At 55.3% G+C, this 17,236-nt stretch overlaps 2 protein-coding genes across 2 annotated transcripts; one reads left to right on the forward strand and one right to left on the reverse strand.

Moving 5' to 3' along the window:
- Position 1: 1 nt before the first annotated feature.
- MKRN2 (makorin ring finger protein 2) lies at positions 2-12,466 on the reverse strand. Its single transcript, XM_036404729.2, has 8 exons — positions 12,423-12,466; positions 11,647-11,775; positions 10,509-10,654; positions 8,520-8,824; positions 6,399-6,613; positions 4,812-4,922; positions 4,254-4,398; positions 2-3,087 (listed from the first exon to the last, which is right to left on the reverse strand). The coding sequence occupies exons 1-8, from the start codon at positions 12,446-12,448 to the stop codon at positions 2,941-2,943; spliced, it is 1,224 nt and encodes a 407-aa protein (XP_036260622.1). The 5' UTR covers positions 12,449-12,466; the 3' UTR covers positions 2-2,940.
- Positions 12,467-12,586: 120 nt separating this feature from the next.
- Positions 12,587-17,142, forward strand: MKRN2OS (MKRN2 opposite strand). Its single transcript, XM_036404715.1, has 4 exons — positions 12,587-12,783; positions 13,594-13,643; positions 14,212-14,374; positions 16,430-17,142. Exons 1-4 carry the CDS (start codon positions 12,587-12,589, stop codon positions 16,680-16,682), a joined length of 663 nt encoding a protein of 220 aa, XP_036260608.1. The 3' UTR covers positions 16,683-17,142.
- Positions 17,143-17,236: the final 94 nt, after the last annotated feature.

The following is a 17,236-nucleotide window of genomic DNA, read 5'->3' on the forward strand; positions in this document are numbered from 1 at the left end:
GTTTAAGATTCAATGTCATCATTTTAATATAGTCAGCCACAGTTCTGAGTGGGACATTTGGAAACTCAAGAAATGACATTCTGAATAGTTTTTAAAAAGTAACTGATAAATAACAGCAGTGCAAGTAAAAACACACTTGATAAAACCCCCTCTCCATTTCCAGTCACATGCCAAGGCAGTTTCTGTACTGTAGTGATCTTTGAGCAGCAGCAGCTTTGGACGCCCCCTGCCCTGCCCCACTTGGGCTCCATTTTCTCTTTACTGAGGTGCAAGGGAGGTTTTTGTGTGGGCTGAACTCCATGGAGGACAGCAACAGGTGGGTGAATCTAAAAATGGATTTTTTCAAGAGCAGTTGGTGAAATGTGGTTACTAGGGCACAAATGGGAGCCCATTTGGGATTTTGCCTTACTGAGGGTCAGGGAGTGGGGCCAGGGCTGGCTGTGCCCTCTGCACCCCAAAGCTCTGGGCAGAGCTGCTGCCTTTGCTGGGAACTGGGACAGTCCCTGGAATGCCCCAGGAGCCCCTGCAGCCTCTGCTCTGCAGCAGCAGCACCCACAGAGCTCCTGTGAAAGGGAGAGCCAGAGCCAGGCACCAGCTCCAGCTCATCCTCAGAATGTTCTGGAACAGGCCAAGGGCAGGATGTGAGTGCCTGGCTGATGATAACTGAGAGTGCCTGTGAGCTTTGCTTCCTGAACAGCAAACTGAGACTTGAAGTCTCCAGATAGTTCTGCATGGTTTTTAACAATATGATTGGATTTGGACTGCAACTCTCTCTAAACATTATTTCTCTCTAATTGTCACTTCATTATAACAAGCTTAAAACATGGAAGGAAAGCACCCACAAGAGGTAAGCTGCTTTTACTTTAACTCTGATTTCCCAAAAGAAACCATTAAGCTGTGATTTTTAAACCAGATCATGTGTCTCGGGAAAAAATGAAGGATTTTGGATAAATAGGTTTATTTTAACCAGCACTGATGTCCAGTTCAATGAAAGGTGCTGAGTGAAGAACTTAGAAACTCAGACATGGCAAGTCCCTGGTAGCTTGGAAAAACAAGTCATGGTTTTAATTTCAGACTATCCCTCCTGGCTTCTTGGTGCAAAGTAAATCAGGAATGTCCTGTTTAGGGTAAAGAACATCCTCTCCATTGATTTTTTTTTTTTTTTTAGTGTGTTCCTGACTATTTCTTTCTGGGGGGGGGAAAAATACATGTGCAGGAGCAGATGGAGATGAGCTTGAGTGGGAGGGTGAGGGCTGGGGATGTATTCTGGGGTACAAGGGGTGTTTGGATGTCCTTGACCCATTGCTGTGGGTGTGTGACATCCCCTCTCAGGGATAATTCATCTTCTGCTTTGTAATTAGTGCTGCCCAATTGCACTGATGGGACTTCAGCCCCTTGCTGGGCCAGTTTTCCCAAGGGAGGGAATTGATGATGTTACAGCCACTGCAAGGGCAGAGCTGGCTGTGCAGTGAGCACTGCCCAGAATCACCTGCAGGGGGGAAATGATGGGGGCTTCAATTCCAGCTGGGAGCAGAGGGGAGGAGCTGCTGAGGCAGCAATGCCAACAGCAGCTGAATGGATCATCCTGGATCACTGCTCTGGTGCCAAGAATCCCAGGCTGAGGTTCCTGCTGCTCCCTCCCAGCAGGGACCCAGAGCCTGCTGCCACCCCCAGGCTGGCCCTGGGTGCCCAGGTCTCTCTGAACACATTTGGGCTTCATCATTTCCCACCCCTGGTGGCTCAAGGCTGTGATCAATCACTGATTACAAACCTTCCTGCCCTTGGCCTTTCTTTCTTACACATTTTAAGTATTATTTTTATGCTTTTATGTTGCTATAGATAACAACCAAACCAGTTACACACCTGCCTTCCATTGCAACCCAGGTGCTGTAAAACAAACCCCACATCTCTGTTGGTGTTTGCAAACAGTGCCCAGTGATGTTCCAGGGGCTGAGTCAGTGACAGCTCCTGCTCAGCTGTGTCCATGCTGTTGTTACTCAGCAGCCACTGCAGTGCTCACTGAATTGTTGGTTTGAATTCCAAGTTAGAACAGTTGACTTGGCAGAATTAACTTCTGCTCCCAGATTTCACAATCAAACTGCCTTTGCCACACCAACAGAAATCACATTTGTAACAAAGTCAGAATTCAGTACCAGTTCTGTTACCTCAGCAGAGATGTGCATGAATCCCTCAGCCCTCCTGGGCCTTGCTGGGGCAAAGGGGAGTGGAGGCTCTGAGAACACCTCACTCCTCTCTGCTGCAGCTCCAGGGAGTGCAGGAATCTGTGCAGCTGCATTGCCTGGGCAGCAGGAGCCACTGCTGCCTCTGAGCACTGGGATTGCTGTGAAACAGGCTGATTACACTGGGATTAGGGTGAAACAGGCTGATTACACTGGGATTGCTGTGAAACAGGCTCATTACACTGTAATTAGTGCAAAACAGGGCTGGGAGCACCTGGAGAGCCAGGCCTGCCCAGAGAATCCACCAGCCTCTGTGAACTCCAGCTACTACCTCAGGCATCATTACCAGCTCCTTCTTAAGGAGAAAACCCTACACTGCCCATTATTCCCAGTGGGTTTTGTAGTTTTACATTTAGCTGATTTAGTGGAGAAAAAAACCCCAAAGCACCCAAACTCTAATTAGCAACAGTTTTTACCAGCTGAAGCTTTCACTGGACCTGTATTTACACTACCACTCAGCTCACAAGACAGCAGATGTCAGGCCAGAGAGGGAGAAAACCCTCCTGGGATTAAGGGATTTTTTTCCATGCAGCCAATTCTTTTTTTCTTTTAAATATATTTTAGTTTTTGTTGTTGTTGTTGCCATATAAAAACTATCTGAAAACTTGACCAGGACTGCACAAGTAACCAGCAGGGCACGTTTTGTTCTACCTGTGCTGCAGAGATAAAAGCATGGCTGGGAGGCAGCAGCACTGGGGGCTCAGAGGAGCTCTGGGTGCTCGCTGGGCTCCTCCTCAGCCCCAGAGAGGTGCATGAAGAGCTCCCCCAGCTCCGTCACCTCGGCGTCGGGCGCGCTGCGGCTCTCCCTGTCCTCGATGAAATCCCACAGGCGCACGGAGTTGAAGAACTGCAGGAGAGACAGAGCAGCCTGAGCACCCCTGGGGCACGGACACATTTGAGGAAAAATCCTTCTGGATCCAGAAGATCCTTCAGGATCTTTCCTCCTGAGACATTGGGAAGCTTCAGCTTCTCCATGTTTTGCTGCTTTGGAATGTGATCTGGAGAATTGTTTACCCAGCACGTGAAATTGTTTTTACTTGATGACCAGTGACAGCCCCACCTGTGTCGAGGCTGTGAGCAGTCACAAGATTTTATTATCATTCCATTCCTTTCCTTGCTAGCCTTCTGATAAAATCCTTTCTTCTTTTAGTATAGTTTTAGTATTTAATTTTCTTTTAATATAAAATATATCATAAAATAATAAATCAGCCTTCTGAAAGACGGAGTCAAGATTCTCATCTCTCATCCTAAGACCCCTGTGAACACCCCCACAGCCCTGGCCTGGGCTGGCACCTCCCCATTCAAACCAGCCCCAGAGGTGGCTGTGAGCTCTGGTGACAGCCAGGCTCAGTGTGCCAGGGGAGGGGACACAGCTGGGGCACAGCCAGCACCACCTCCTGAGGTTTTGTCCTTTCAGCTGCCCTGAGTGCCAGCACAGGAGGAGCTGTCAGAACTGTGGGTGAAAGCTTTAGGGGCAGAATCCCTGTGAGGAAAGGTTTGGACTGGTCACAAAAACATAATCAGAAGCGCTTCTTTTGCTCTTTACAGATGCAGCCCAAGTTTAGTAGGATTATTATCTGTCTTCAGCACACTAAGAAGAAAATGAACCAAAGCTTCCCCAACTTCAGCTGTGCTTAAGACAGTAACTCTGGCCAAGCCCCAGAGTACTGGACAGCATGGCACAAAGCCCCTCAGACAGCCTAAGGGGTGAGCTCCCTTCTGCCTGAGGCAAGAATCATGCACAACTAACAAACTCTGCTCCAAAGTTCACACAGTACCATGTCTCCACATCAGTCAGTCTGTGAGCCAGTTTATACTGGTCAGAAATACCCATTTGGCTCATAACTGGAGAAATTTGGTAAAATCCAGGCATAATGAGAGACACTCCCTGTCTCCAAGGACAAACCCTTGCCCAAGGAACACTGAGGGGCTTTTTGTACCTGTCCTGCATGGCAGGAAGCACTGGCAGCAGCACAGCTGGGGCTGCAGGAGGGGCTGCAGGGCTCTCCTTACCCTGACAGTGCCCTCGGAGCTCAGCTGCTTCCTGGGTTTCTCGGGCTCGGCGCGGGTGCCGTCGGGGTAGGCGTGCAGGTACAGACACTTCCCCCCAAAGGGACACGTCCCTTTGCCTTGCTCAAAGTACTTGCAGGGCTTTTTCCTGAGGGAATCACAAGAGAGAGGTTATTGCCTTCAGCTGGAAGGGCAGGAGGTGCAGCTCAGTGCCCACAGCCCCAGTGATGCTCTGCTAACACAGCCACTGAGCTGAGAGCAGCAATGTTCTTCCATTTTCCCTCCCTCAGGCACCAGCAGTGGTGGCTGAGGGATCCACACAAAGGCAGTTTTGGCAAGGGAGCTGAAGGAGCTTCAACATTTCTGAGCATTTTCGACATTCTGAGTGTCTGACCTACAATTGCACAGGCACAGAGTGAAGCAAAGTGTGAGCAGAGATGAGGAGCTCTCTGCAGAGGGGTCTGTAATTCCATTAAGTTTAAAAAGAAAGGCTCAGCAATTGACTGAGTCTTAGAGCAGCTAAAAAACAACGTGAGGGGTGTGGGTGGCTGCTGAACTTACCCCACTCCCTGCTTGAAAGCTTCAATCAGCTCATTCTTCTTCTCCTGCTCTTCCACCCAGTACACGCTGGGGATGACAAACTCGGAGATGACGCGGCACTCGGGGCAGGACCTGGAGGAACAGGACAAACAGAGATGCTCTGCTGCCTCCCCACACTGGGAGCCTCCTCAGGCCTGCCCCAGCAGTGAGGATCCTCCCCAGACAAGGGCATCTGTCACCTCAGGCACCCACAGACACCTCACTGAACTCTGGGGCAGCTCCACTTGCAATTACTCAGTTCAGGACACCCAGGGCTTGTGTTGGTTTCTGCACTTGAGCAAAAGTTTGCACATTCCTCCCATGGGCAGAGACAAACTCTGTCCTGGGAGTGCAGCAGGAAGCCAAAACCACAAATTAAGATGTCTCAGCCTTTTGAAATGCAAGGAGCTGATGGTCCCTTCAATGACATTTGCAGTGAAAGTTGTGCAGAAAAGTCTGTTTTGGTAGAAGACTGAAAATATTCCCCACCTTTCCTTGAGCCTGTTTGTAACTCGAGAGATGCTCAAAGAAGGAAACTTCCCTGATTGGATGTTTTAAATTCTCTCTCAGGGGGAACATGTGTGGAACCCATTTTTTGTGGAGCTAGAAGATAAAGGCACTTACTGAGGCAGGTAAAGTGTGGTTAGTGGGACAATGACCTGGAGCAAGCTGGAACTGAGGGAGAAATCCCATCATTGAGCACATCCATAGGAAAACATGGCAGCTCTTGCAGAAGCCCCTCACTGCAGTGGGCACTGCAGGGATAACAGCTGCTCCATCAGCTCATGCCACGGGCTGCTGTAAAGATTGTGTGTCTGCTGCTCAGCACTGGGACACCAGGACACTGGGGACACCAGGACACTGGGGACACCAGGACACTGGGGACACCAGGACACTGGCACATGGGAGCACTCCAGTGTCAGCAGGAAATGAAGCATTTCCACAAGGGGCAGAGCTCTGCCAGGTGCCAGCTGCTCCAGAGCCACTGTGCCCACTGAGCACAGGAGCAGAGAGGGCTGAGTGGCCAGAGCTGCCATGCAGGGCTGTGGGATGAAGGGAAGTGCAGCAAGGGGCACCCAGGGCACCCTGCTGCTCCTGCAGGCAGCTCTCCCAGCCCAGCCCTGGGGGTGTCTGAGGTGAGAATGTGACTCCATGCTCTCAGAAGGCTGGTATTACATTATATTATAAAACCATACTAAACTCTAGAGAAAGGATACCTCAGAAGGCTGGAAAAGAATGATAATGAAAGCTCCTGACTGCCTCAGGGAGACCCACACAGCTGGCTGTGATTGGTCATTAATAAAAACAATCGACATGGAACCAATCAAAGATGCACCTGTTGGGAAATGATCTCCAGCCCACATTCCCAAACAATCAGATAATTATTGCTTGCATTCTTTTCTGAGGCCTCTCAGCTTGCCAGGAGAAGAATCCCTGGTGAAGGGACTTTGCAGCCAGCACCACGGTGACAGCCCTGGGCCTGGCAGAGCTGGGGCAGGCTCTGCTGAGCTCTGCAGCTCCAGCCCCCGTGTGTGAGCAGCTCAGCCCCCAGGCAGGTGCAGCACTCACTTGATGATGGGGTTCTCAAACTGCTTGGCACACCTCCACTGGCGGATGCAGGACAGGCAGTAGGTGTGGGTGCAGTTGGACAGGATCCCAAACCTCCTCTCCGAGGCTGAGGCCTTCTCATAGACCACCTCCATGCAGATGCTGCACACCTTGTCCTGGCTGGCCTGGATGGCAAAGGCCCTCTCCATGTCGTGCTCAAAGGTTGCCATGCACATCTGCCAGGGGACAGGGCACTGTGAGGGACAGAGGGCACACCCAGCTCCTCTGGAGAGCATGGGGCACTCACTGAGGGCACCAAGTGCCAGCCTGGCACACCCAGCCCCTCTGGAGAGCATGGGGCACTCACTGAGGGCACCACTGCCAGCCTGGCACACCCAGCCCCTCTGGAGAGCATGGGGCACTCACTGAGGGCACCACTCCTACCTGGCACAGGCACAGTTTAATTTAAAGAACATTAAATTCAATCATGTATTTCAGCCCTCAGTGCTCTCCCAGCTGTCACAGATAAAGATGCCAGGGTGCTTCACTCACCCCTTTCTGCATCTCTGTCAGAGAACAGGTACTGAATTATTTGGTGCTTCAAACACCCCCCAGAAGCATCTCACAGAATAGGTGCCACACTCAAGGTGCTGCTCTGACTATAATTAAGGCCACATTCATTCAGCAGATGCTAATTTTTACCCTGGTGAGGAATTAGTCTCTTATTTCAGCTTTCCTCCAGCACTTCTCAGCCCAGCAGTGACAGTCCAGAAGCCATTCCCACAGCCACAGCACTGCAGGGTGAGCTGGTGCCTCAGGCAGAGCCTCCCACAGCCCTTCCCTTGGGAGAGCTGCAGTGGGAGAAGGCAGCAGGGCAGTCCCAGGCAAAACCCACAAGCTGCTGCCTGCAGCCAGCTCAGCTCCAGAGGCTTGAGCTGGCCCAGCACCATTCTCCAGACCAGCAGTACAGGAGGAGCTCTGTGGGAGAAGCCCCACGTTGAGCTGGACCTCTCACTAGTCCTAAACACATTCATACTCTTAACCCCAGCAGCCCTCTCCACCCCCATCCCATTTCCACTTCTATCCAAGAACCTCAAGAACACCCCCAACACAATCACAAACACAAAACCTCCTTCCTAATCAGCCTAATCCCAATAGCAATCTCCATCCACTCTGGAACAGAAAGCCTCACCTCCTTCTGAGAATGAAAATTCATTATAAACTTCCAAATCCCCATCAGCCTAAAAACAGACTCCTACTCCCTCACCTCCTTCCCCATTGCACTGCTCATATCATGATCTATCCCTGCTGAAGATTGCAATGCAGGATGTTTTCCATTACCATCTCTGTGGCTGGTTACCTTTGCCAAGTGGGCAGTTTGCCTTATCTCTCTCTCTGAGTGACCACATTCACACCTGCCTGGGAGGGGACATTGCTGATAACAGCTACTGAATGTCCCTGCATGGCTGATAAGAACTGTAACATCCATTGGGAGATGTGAGCCCAGAGGGAGGAGCCAAGCATTGCTACCCAGATAGAATCCTGAGGGTTTTGAGACACCAGCACGGTTTCTGCATGGGATTCCCCAGAGGAACAGCAGCTGCCTCTCCTTCCCCTGGATCTTCAGAGGCAGAATCCATCCTTCTCTACAGGACCCCCTTGCTCCAGCAGAACCAGCCCTGACACTTCAGGAGGGCTGCAGCCACATTTCCAATGGGACTGCCACCAACACCCTGACCCACAGGGTGTCAGGCTGGGTTCTGACTCTGGCAGTGTTGTTCTAGTGTGCTGCATTGTTTATTTTATCCTTTTATTTTTTTTTTCTTCCCTATTAAAGAACTGTTATTTCCTGCTCCCATATTTTTGCCTGACAGCCCCTTAATTTAAAATTTATAGCAATTTGGAGGGGTGGGGAGGGTTCACATTCTCCATTTCAGGGGAGGCTCCTGCCTTCCTTAGCAGACTCCTGTCTTTCCAAACCAAGACAATCCTACAATTTCCAACATGAGATATGGCCTAGACCCCTACATTACAACACTTTCCACCTCCCTGCTGTTCTTCCTAATGCTGTAGTCATCCCACTCCAAGGTTGAGAGCAGCCAGCCCCAGCCCTGCCCTGAGCTGCCCCAGCTCCCCCTTTACCATCTCGTGGGCTTTCCTCTGCTCCTGGTCGAAGGGGTGCAGCACCTGGAGGCCGCAGATCTCGCAGAGCTGCCCGTGCAGGTAGAGGCAGCGCTCCCCGAAGTGGCAGGCGCCGGCGGCGGCGTAGGGACACAGCTGCTGGGCCGGGCTGCAGGGGGAGCCGGCGGGCGCCGCCTCCTCCAGGCCGCTGCAGATGGCCTCGAGGTACGAGTGCGGCTTGGCCTCCTCGGCATCGGCATCGCCGGGCTCGGGGCAGCCCGGCACGGCCCCGGGCGCCGCCTGCTCCCGGCTGGAGCCGCACAGCTCTGCGGGACAAGCACAGCGAGCGCAGGGTTAACCCGCGGGGTCAGCGCTCCCTCCCCGGGCGGGCCCATCCCCGAGCCCCCGCTGCTCGTGCAAGGTGGGGCTCCCAGGCTGCCTGCTGAGCAGGGCAGGGTCTGTGCAGCTGTGCTCTGCACAAACCCGCTGGAAACCACAGCAACACCAGCGCTGGACAAAACCTCCGGGAGCATCAGGTGTGACCAAGCAGCCCGGGACAGCCCTGGACACAGCCCTCCCCACACTGGGAGCCTCCTCAGGCCTGCCCCAGCAGTGAGGATCCTCCCCAGACAAGGGCATCTGTCACCTCAGGCACCCACAGACACCTCACTGAACTCTGGGGCAGCTCCACTTGCAATTACTCAGTTCAGGACACCCAGGGCTTGTGTTGGTTTCTGCACTTGAGCAAAAGTTTGCACATTCCTCCCATGGGCAGAGACAAACTCTGTCCTGGGAGTGCAGCAGGAAGCCAAAACCACAAATTAAGATGTCTCAGCCTTTTGAAATGCAAGGAGCTGATGGTCCCTTCAATGACATTTGCAGTGAAAGTTGTGCAGAAAAGTCTGTTTTGGTAGAAGACTGAAAATATTCCCCACCTTTCCTTGAGCCTGTTTGTAACTCGAGAGATGCTCAAAGAAGGAAACTTCCCTGATTGGATGTTTTAAATTCTCTCTGAGGGGGAACATGTGTGGAACCCATTTTTTGTGGAGCTAGAAGATAAAGGCACTTACTGAGGCAGGTGAAGTGTGGTTAGTGGGACAATGACCTGGAGCAAGCTGGAACTGAGGGAGAAATCCCATCATTGAGCACATCCATAGGAAAACATGGCAGTTCTTGCAGAAGCCCCTCACTGCAGTGGGCACTGCAGGGATAACAGCTGCTCCATCAGCTCATGCCACGGGCTGCTGTAAAGATTGTGTGTCTGCTGCTCAGCACTGGGACACCAGGACACTGGGGACACCAGGACACTGGCACATGGAGCACTCCAGTGTCAGCAGGAAATGAATCATTTCCACAAGGGGCAGAGCTCTGCCAGGTGCCAGCTGCTCCAGAGCCCACTGTGCCCACTGAGCACAGGAGCAGAGAGGGCTGAGTGGCCAGAGCTGCCATGCAGGGCTGTGGGATGAAGGGAAGTGCAGCAAGGGGCACCCAGGGCACCCTGCTGCTCCTGCAGGCAGCTCTCCCAGCCCAGCCCTGGGCGTGTTTGAGGTCCCCCAGGATGAGATGGGAGACGAGAATGTGACTCCATGTTCTCAGAAGGTTGATTTGTTATTTTATGATATTATATTAAAAGAAATGCTATAGTAAACTATACTAAACTCTAGAGAAAGGATACATCAGTTCTTACTGAAGCCTCCTGACTGAAGTGGATACCTGGACACCTCCAGGGATGAGAACTCCCTCCCAATCCCTGACCAACCCCTCCATGAAAAAACTCTTTCCAACGTCCAGCCTGGAGCTCTCCCCAGGCTTGGGGAGAGGGCTCACAGAGCTCCCGGAGCAGAGCCTGACATGCCCCACACAGAACACTGCCCTCCCCGCCCCGGGGAGCTGTCACCTCACGGAGGGAGGCTCCAGGGACAGCTCAGACTGGCCTTGGAACTCCGATAAGCACCGGGGACAGCACCTCCCTCCCTCCCTCCCTGGGCTGGCAGAGCAGCTCCCACTCACTCCTGTCCCGCAGCACCAGCGTCCTCTTCTCCCTCCTGCTGCGCGGGGCGCCGGGGCCGGGCTCGGGGGGTGCCCGGGGGCTGCCCGGGGCCGCGGGGGGCGGCGGGGCCGCGGCTCCGCCCGGAGGGAGCCTCACGTGGTCATACCTGCGGCACGGAAACGGCATCGGGAACCGGCACCGGGAACCGGAACCGGCACCGGGAACCGGCACCGAGACACCCAACCCACAGCCGACCCGGGGGGACGGGATCCCGGACAGACCGAGGGGACACAGCCCGGGGGAACCGGGGGGACACAGCCCGGGGGAAACCGGGGGGACACAGCCCGGGGGAAACCGGGGGGACACAGCCCGGGGGAAACCGGGGGGACACAGCCCGGGGGAAACCGGGGGGACACAGCCCGGGGGAAACCGGGGGGACACAGCCCGGGGGAAACCGGGGGGACACTGCAGCAGCAGCCAGGGGACTGAAGGGGCTGCTCCATGGACACAGCCAAATCTCCAATATTTTCAGGGAACAGAAACATTCCCCAGCTGTGTCTGGAGCTGGACACACATCCCAGTGGCAGGAGAAGCACAGCCAGGCCCTCCCTGAGCCCTGCAGGAGCCCAGGCAGCCACAGCAGCTCCAGGGCAGCTCTGATGCCAGGGCCTGGCACATGGACCAGGCAAGGCAAGGGAACTGAGGGGAGCTGCAGGAGCCTCAGCTGGCAGAGAATCAATCCATGCCTGGTTCTCCCCAGGCCATTCCCCTGGGAGGTTTAACCTGCAGACTGCAGGGAGAGCTGTGGAACTGCTCAGCCCTGCCCCAGCCCAGGGGACACGAGCAGGGCACTGCCCCAAGGCAGAGCTGAAAGTCCCCAGAACTAAAACTGAGCTCTGGGATAAGCAGGAGGGGGCTGTACCAGGAGCTTCCACCTGCAGCTCTGACTGAAGAACGGGGTGGGAAACACACCTGAAACCCAAAGCTCCATTCCTACAGAGCAAAACAACCCCTGACACTGAGCCAGAGCAGAACTGCACCGCTGCAGGTGAAAGCTGCTTTAGGCTCGGGCAAAACTCACATTTAAGAAATTATTTCCTTGCCCACGTTCTCTGTACCTGCCCAGGAGCCCCCGCGGTGCCCAGGCACGGTGCTCACCTGCAGCGGGAGCCGTAGGCACACTGCCCCTTCTGGTAGTACTTGCAGATGGTGGAGGATTTGCTGGTGGCCAGGTCATGGGAGAACAGGCACTTGCTGCCCTCCCGACACACGCCCTGCAAGAAATACCTGCGGACAGAGAGACGCGGCTCACTCAGGGCGGGCGCTGCCGCCACGCTTGGCTTTGCTGTGGTTTGTTTGTACAGAAGCAGCGGGGCTGGCAAAGCCCTCCCAGCCCTCGAGCCCGAGCTGTGTCCGGTCTGTGCCCAGCGTGCCCCCGAGCAGAGCGCCCCACGGCCACCGCCACGGATGGGCACTGCCCGGCGGCCCCTCGGGACCCCAGAGCCGCTTCATGAACAAAACTCCCCGACGAGCCCTGGAGGAGCCTTCCCTGCTGACCCCGCCTGTTCCCCGGGCAGCCTCAGGGGCAGCGCAGGGCTGGGGACAAGGGGGCAGCCACGACCCCCAGCTCGGCACGGGCCGGCCTCAACGGGGGAGAGCGGAGCGAAGGGCTGTGAGGAGCGGGGCAGGGGCCGGAGCGGTGTTTGAGGGGTGTGAGGGCTCCGAGCCCGGACGGAGCGTGGGGGGCGTGAGAGCGGAACGAGGCGCTGGGAAGGCGCGGGGCAGGGGCGGAGGCGGGGAGCCCGAGGGCTGTGCGGGCTCTGAGGGCCGTCAGAGCTGTGCCGGCCCTGAGGGCTGTGGGGGCCGTGCGGGCTGTGAGAGCTCTGAGGGCCGTGAGAGCTCTGGGGGCTCTGGCCCGGCCGGGCCGCGCTCACCTGCACGTCACCTGCTTCGTGCTCATCGTGCCGCCGCACTGTCCGGCCCGCCCGGCTCCTCACGCCGCGCACGGAGGTTCCGCGGCACGGGAGGCGTGGCCGCGGCCCCGCCCCGCCCCGCGGCCGCGTTTCCGGCCGGACAGTTTTGGCCGGCGCGCCGAGCCATGGCGGTGCTGCGCGTGCGCCACTGCCGCGCGCTCCTGTACTGCCGGCGCGCGCCGCCGCGCTGCCCCGCGTGCGGAGGGGACCTGCGCGGAGCCGGGCTGGCCGCCGCGCCTGTGCGCCTGGACTGCCCCTTCCGGCACGGCCACCGGCAGCACCGCGCCTTCCTCGTCAGGCCCACCCGCGGCACCTTCCTGGAGTAACCGCCAGGGGGCGCTGCGGGAGCGCGGCGGGACGGGGAGGGGAAAGGGCGGGAACGGGGCGGGACCGGGAATGGGAATGGGGAACGGGGAACGGGAATGGACAGGGGATGGGAACGGGGAAAGGCAACGGGGCGGGACTGGGGAGTGGGAATGGCAACGGGGCGGGACAGGGAATGGGAATGGGGAGGGAATGGGGCGGGACGGGGGAGTGGGAGAGAGGGAAATGGGGAGAGAACGGGGCGGGGCAGGGGAATGGGAATAGGGATGGGGAATGGGAATAGGGAATGGGGAAGGAACGGGGAGGGACATGGGGAATGGGAATGGAGAGGGAACGGGGCGGGACAGGGGAGTGGGAATGGGGAGGGAATGGGGCAGGACGTGGGAGTGGGAACGGGGAATGGGAATAGGGCGGGCACTGAGAGGGAAATGGGGAAGGAAAGGGGATGGGAAAGGGGCGGGCACTGAGGGAACGGGGAATGGAATGGAAGGGGAAGAGGGAGGGGAAGGGGGAATGGGAGGGGAAAGGGGCGGGAATAGGGATGGAAAGGGGCGGGCACTGAGGGAACGGGGAGGGAAAAGGGCTGGGAAAGGGAATGGGTGGGGAAAGGGAAGGGAAAGGAAAACGAAGGGGGAAGGAAATGAAATGGGAAGGGAAGGGGTAAGGAAGGGGAAGGGAAGGGAAGGGAGCAGACGGGCCGGGGCTCAGGCCCCGGGGAAGGCCGGCTGTCCCCCGGCAGGTGTCGGGCAGCTCTGCCGGGCTGTAGCGGCCCCCGCTGTCCCTCAGAGCCGCTCTGCTCCTCCCGCAGCGGCTACGACGGGCACTGCGACCTGCACGTGGGCATCAGCAGCTCCCAGGGTGAGCAGCGCCCGCCGTGCCCCCTCAGGAGCCACCCCAGCTGCCACCCCTGCTGTTCTGGGCGTTCCTGCTCGGAATGTCCCGGGATGCGCTCACTGGGAATGGCCTCACCTTGCAGCACAGCTCCAGAGCAGAGCCATTCCCCCGAATGGATGAAACAGGCACTGAATGGAATAGACAGGTGCCTTCCACCCCTGGGATGAAAGGCTGGGCTTGCTTTAAAGGAATTACAGTTCAATTGAGTTAAACACAGTTTTTGCTAATTCTAAAAATTAAAAATCATTTTTAAAAGCCCCATTACAAATCCTATTGGATTCTACCTAGAGTAGGCCCACCCTGCAAAACATCATTTCAGATGTGTATTTCATACAAAGCCAGTCTCCTTTGGGGGTCAAAAATGAAGCCTGGTTGCTGCTCTGATTATTAAAGGGCCAAGCCTTTTTTCAAACCAGGCTGTGAGAATGAGACCAGGTTTTTGCTGGAAGCCAGGACTGCATTTCCTGCTCAGCTGGTGGGAAGCTGGGTCAGAAGAAAGGCCCAGAAGGGCTCTGTGTGTGTGTGTTTGCAGGTGTGGTGTACAACTACGACCAGGAGGGCGTGCACAGGGATGGCAGGGGCTGGGAGCAGTGCATCAGCATCCCCCTGGTGCAGCCAGACATGTGGGAGCTCCTGCAGCACTGGGACAGCCTCCTGGAGGAATTCTCCCTGGAACAGGCCTGGCTCCCTCACAGGTGTGTGTAACAGCTGGGGTGAGTTTGGGATGGGCTCTGGGGTCACTCAGGACACCATTCCTGGCAGCCTGGCCTGGCCTGGCTGCACAGAACGTTCAGAATTTTAAGTAAAACTCAGCTGCTGGAACATAAAAGCCCTAAAGCAAGAGGTGGCTTTAGGGAATTTTGCATTAAAGCCGCAGTTCAATGAACCATTACCTGCACGCTGCTGAGTACAAAAGTCCAGGCACAAGTCCATAATTCTTTTTCTAGCAGTTTGAGGTGTATTTGCATTTAAAGGCTGAGCACAGCGATGGGATTCTTGCCCTGTTGCTGTTTTTGATGTAAGTGGTGAGAAATGGAAAGCAGGCTGATTCCTGCTCTGCTGGTGACAGAGCAGCTCTCCAGGAAAGCAGCACTCCTGGAACTGTCCCTCAGTGACAGCAGCTGTGACACTCACAGCCTGTCTGGGTGCCACTGAAAATGCAACCATAAAAGAAAAAAAACCCCATCAAATCAAAAGCATTTTTTAGCAATTTTCCATGTGCTGACTATAAAATTTTGGGGATCAAACATTACCCCCCTAAAGAAGATAAAATTTCTATTTGAAATCAAATTTTCTAATATTTACAGAGCTGGTAAAACCAACAGAACTTGTGTCACTTTTACAGTTCCCAGTAATATTAAAAGTGCCTTGACATCCAAAGATCACTGGCAGAAGGGCAGAGATGTGTGCATCCCTTCTCCTGGCTTTCCCTGGTTTTTCTGACACAGTGACCTTTTTCCACAGCCACACCAGTGACCACTGAACTGAAAACAACTTTAATGAAATCCTCTGCTTATTTTTTCAGTGGACAGGAACTGCACTGAGCTAATCCTGTAACTCCTTTGGGTTCAGGCCAAACCTAATCTGGTTTTCTTGAGAGCTTTTCACTTACTGCAGGGTGGTAGAGAAATCACAGATAGGATTTGAAACGAGCTCCCACTCCCCCGTGGTGGCACACACACAATTAACTCTGGGGCTGCAGGAAAGGGCTGCTCACAAGAGCTGGAAGAGCAAAGCTTAACAAGGTAAAAGACAAAGAAGTGTAAAAAATAAGAACTGCTTTTTGTCAAGCCTTGCAGCTCTCATTTTTACAGAGTTCAGGCTGGGAGGTGCCACTTGTGAGGAATATATGGAAGCACTGGCAGGGAGGGCGAGTAACTGGAGAGTATTCCTGGAGTAAACACTGCCCAGGAGTGGTGGTGGGTGCCAGTGCCCTGCTGAGGGGGGTTTGACACTGGCAGTGCCCTGCTGAGGGGTGTCTGGTGATGGCAGTGCCCTGCTGAGGGGGGTTTGACACTGGCAGTGCCCTGCTGAGGGGGGTTTGACACTGGCAGTGCCCTGCTGAGGGGGGTTTGGTGATGGCAGTGCCCTGCTGAGGGGGATTTGACACTGGCAGTGCCCTGCTGAGGGGGGTTTGGTGATGGCAGTGCCCTGCTGAGGGGGGTTTGACACTGGCAGTGCCCTGCTGAGGGGTGTCTGCTGATGGCAGTGCCCTGCTGAGGGGGGTTTGACACTGGCAGTGCCCTGCTGAGGGGGATTTGACACTGGCAGTGCCCTGCTGAGGGGTGGCTGGTGATGGCAGTGCCCTGCTGAGGGGGGTTTGACACTGGCAGTGCCCTGCTGAGGGGGATTTGACACTGGCAGTGCCCTGCTGAGGGGTGGCTGGTGATGGCAGTGCCCTGCTGAGGGGGGTTTGACACTGGCAGTGCCCTGCTGAGGGGTGTTTGACACTGGCAGTGCCCTGCTGAGGGGGGTTTGACACTGGCAGTGCCCTGCTGAGGGGCGTTTGGTGATGGCAGGGCCCTGCTGAGGGGGGTTTGACACTGGCAGTGCCCTGCTGAGGGGGGTTTGTGATGGCAGTGCCCTGCTGAGGGGGTTTGACACTGGCAGTGCCCTGCTGAGTGAGGGGGTGTTTGGTCAGTGGCACCGCCCCGCTCAGTGAGGGGTGTTTGGTCAGTGACACCGCCCCGCTCAGTGAGGGGTGTTTGGTCAGTGACACCGCCCCGCTGAGTGAGGGGGTGTTTCCCCAGGTACGAGGAGCAGCAGCACAACTGTTTCACCTTCGCCTTGGCGTTCATCAACCGCGTGCGGCAGGGCCGGGGCGGGCCCGCCCTGAGCAAGGCGGAGTTCACGGAGCGCTTCCTGCTGGCCCGCAGCCGGGAGGCCGCCCGCTACCTGCGGCTGCAGCAGCAGCTGGCTCACAGCGATGTCTACGTCGTGCCCTTGGCTGAGCACGAGCAGGAGCAGGAGAGCCTGCCTGGGATCCACAGCCCGCTGGCGTAGCGATGGGAAACGAGGGGATGGCTCCACCTCAGGGGTTAAGGTTCAGTGTGGTTAAAACACCATTAAGTAAACCCTGCAGCTCAGGGAGGATCAGGATACTGAGCTTTTGTGCATTTCAGGGAAGTTACACACACACAATGTACACACGACAGAGAATTTCCATGGGAACTATTCCTGTGGAAAAATGATTTGTGATTTAACATTCACTGTGTGCTCTGTTGTGCAAAGACACTTCACACCAGAAATGAGAACTGCTGTGGAATTCAGGGATTTACAGATGAACTGTGGGAACTTCAGCTGTAGCAGACCAAAGTGGCCTTTTCTGTCATATTTGTTTGATGAGCGAAAAAGAACATATGCTTGTGTGCTGCTAAATCCCATCCTTGTCTGATGATTTCCTTTCCTGTCTGTTAATTACTAAGAAATGTACCAACAAATAAATCCAGCCTCTTGCCTGTCAGATTTCTTTTTCCATTCTGAACTGCAGGGTAAAGGAAAGAAGCTGAGGTGGAGTTCAGATACCTGAATGTGAAGCTGCAAATCCCAAGGGAAGA

Source organism: Molothrus ater, chromosome 11 (assembly GCF_012460135.2).
Source record: "Molothrus ater isolate BHLD 08-10-18 breed brown headed cowbird chromosome 11, BPBGC_Mater_1.1, whole genome shotgun sequence".
Classification (NCBI taxonomy): Eukaryota; Metazoa; Chordata; class Aves; order Passeriformes; family Icteridae; genus Molothrus; species Molothrus ater.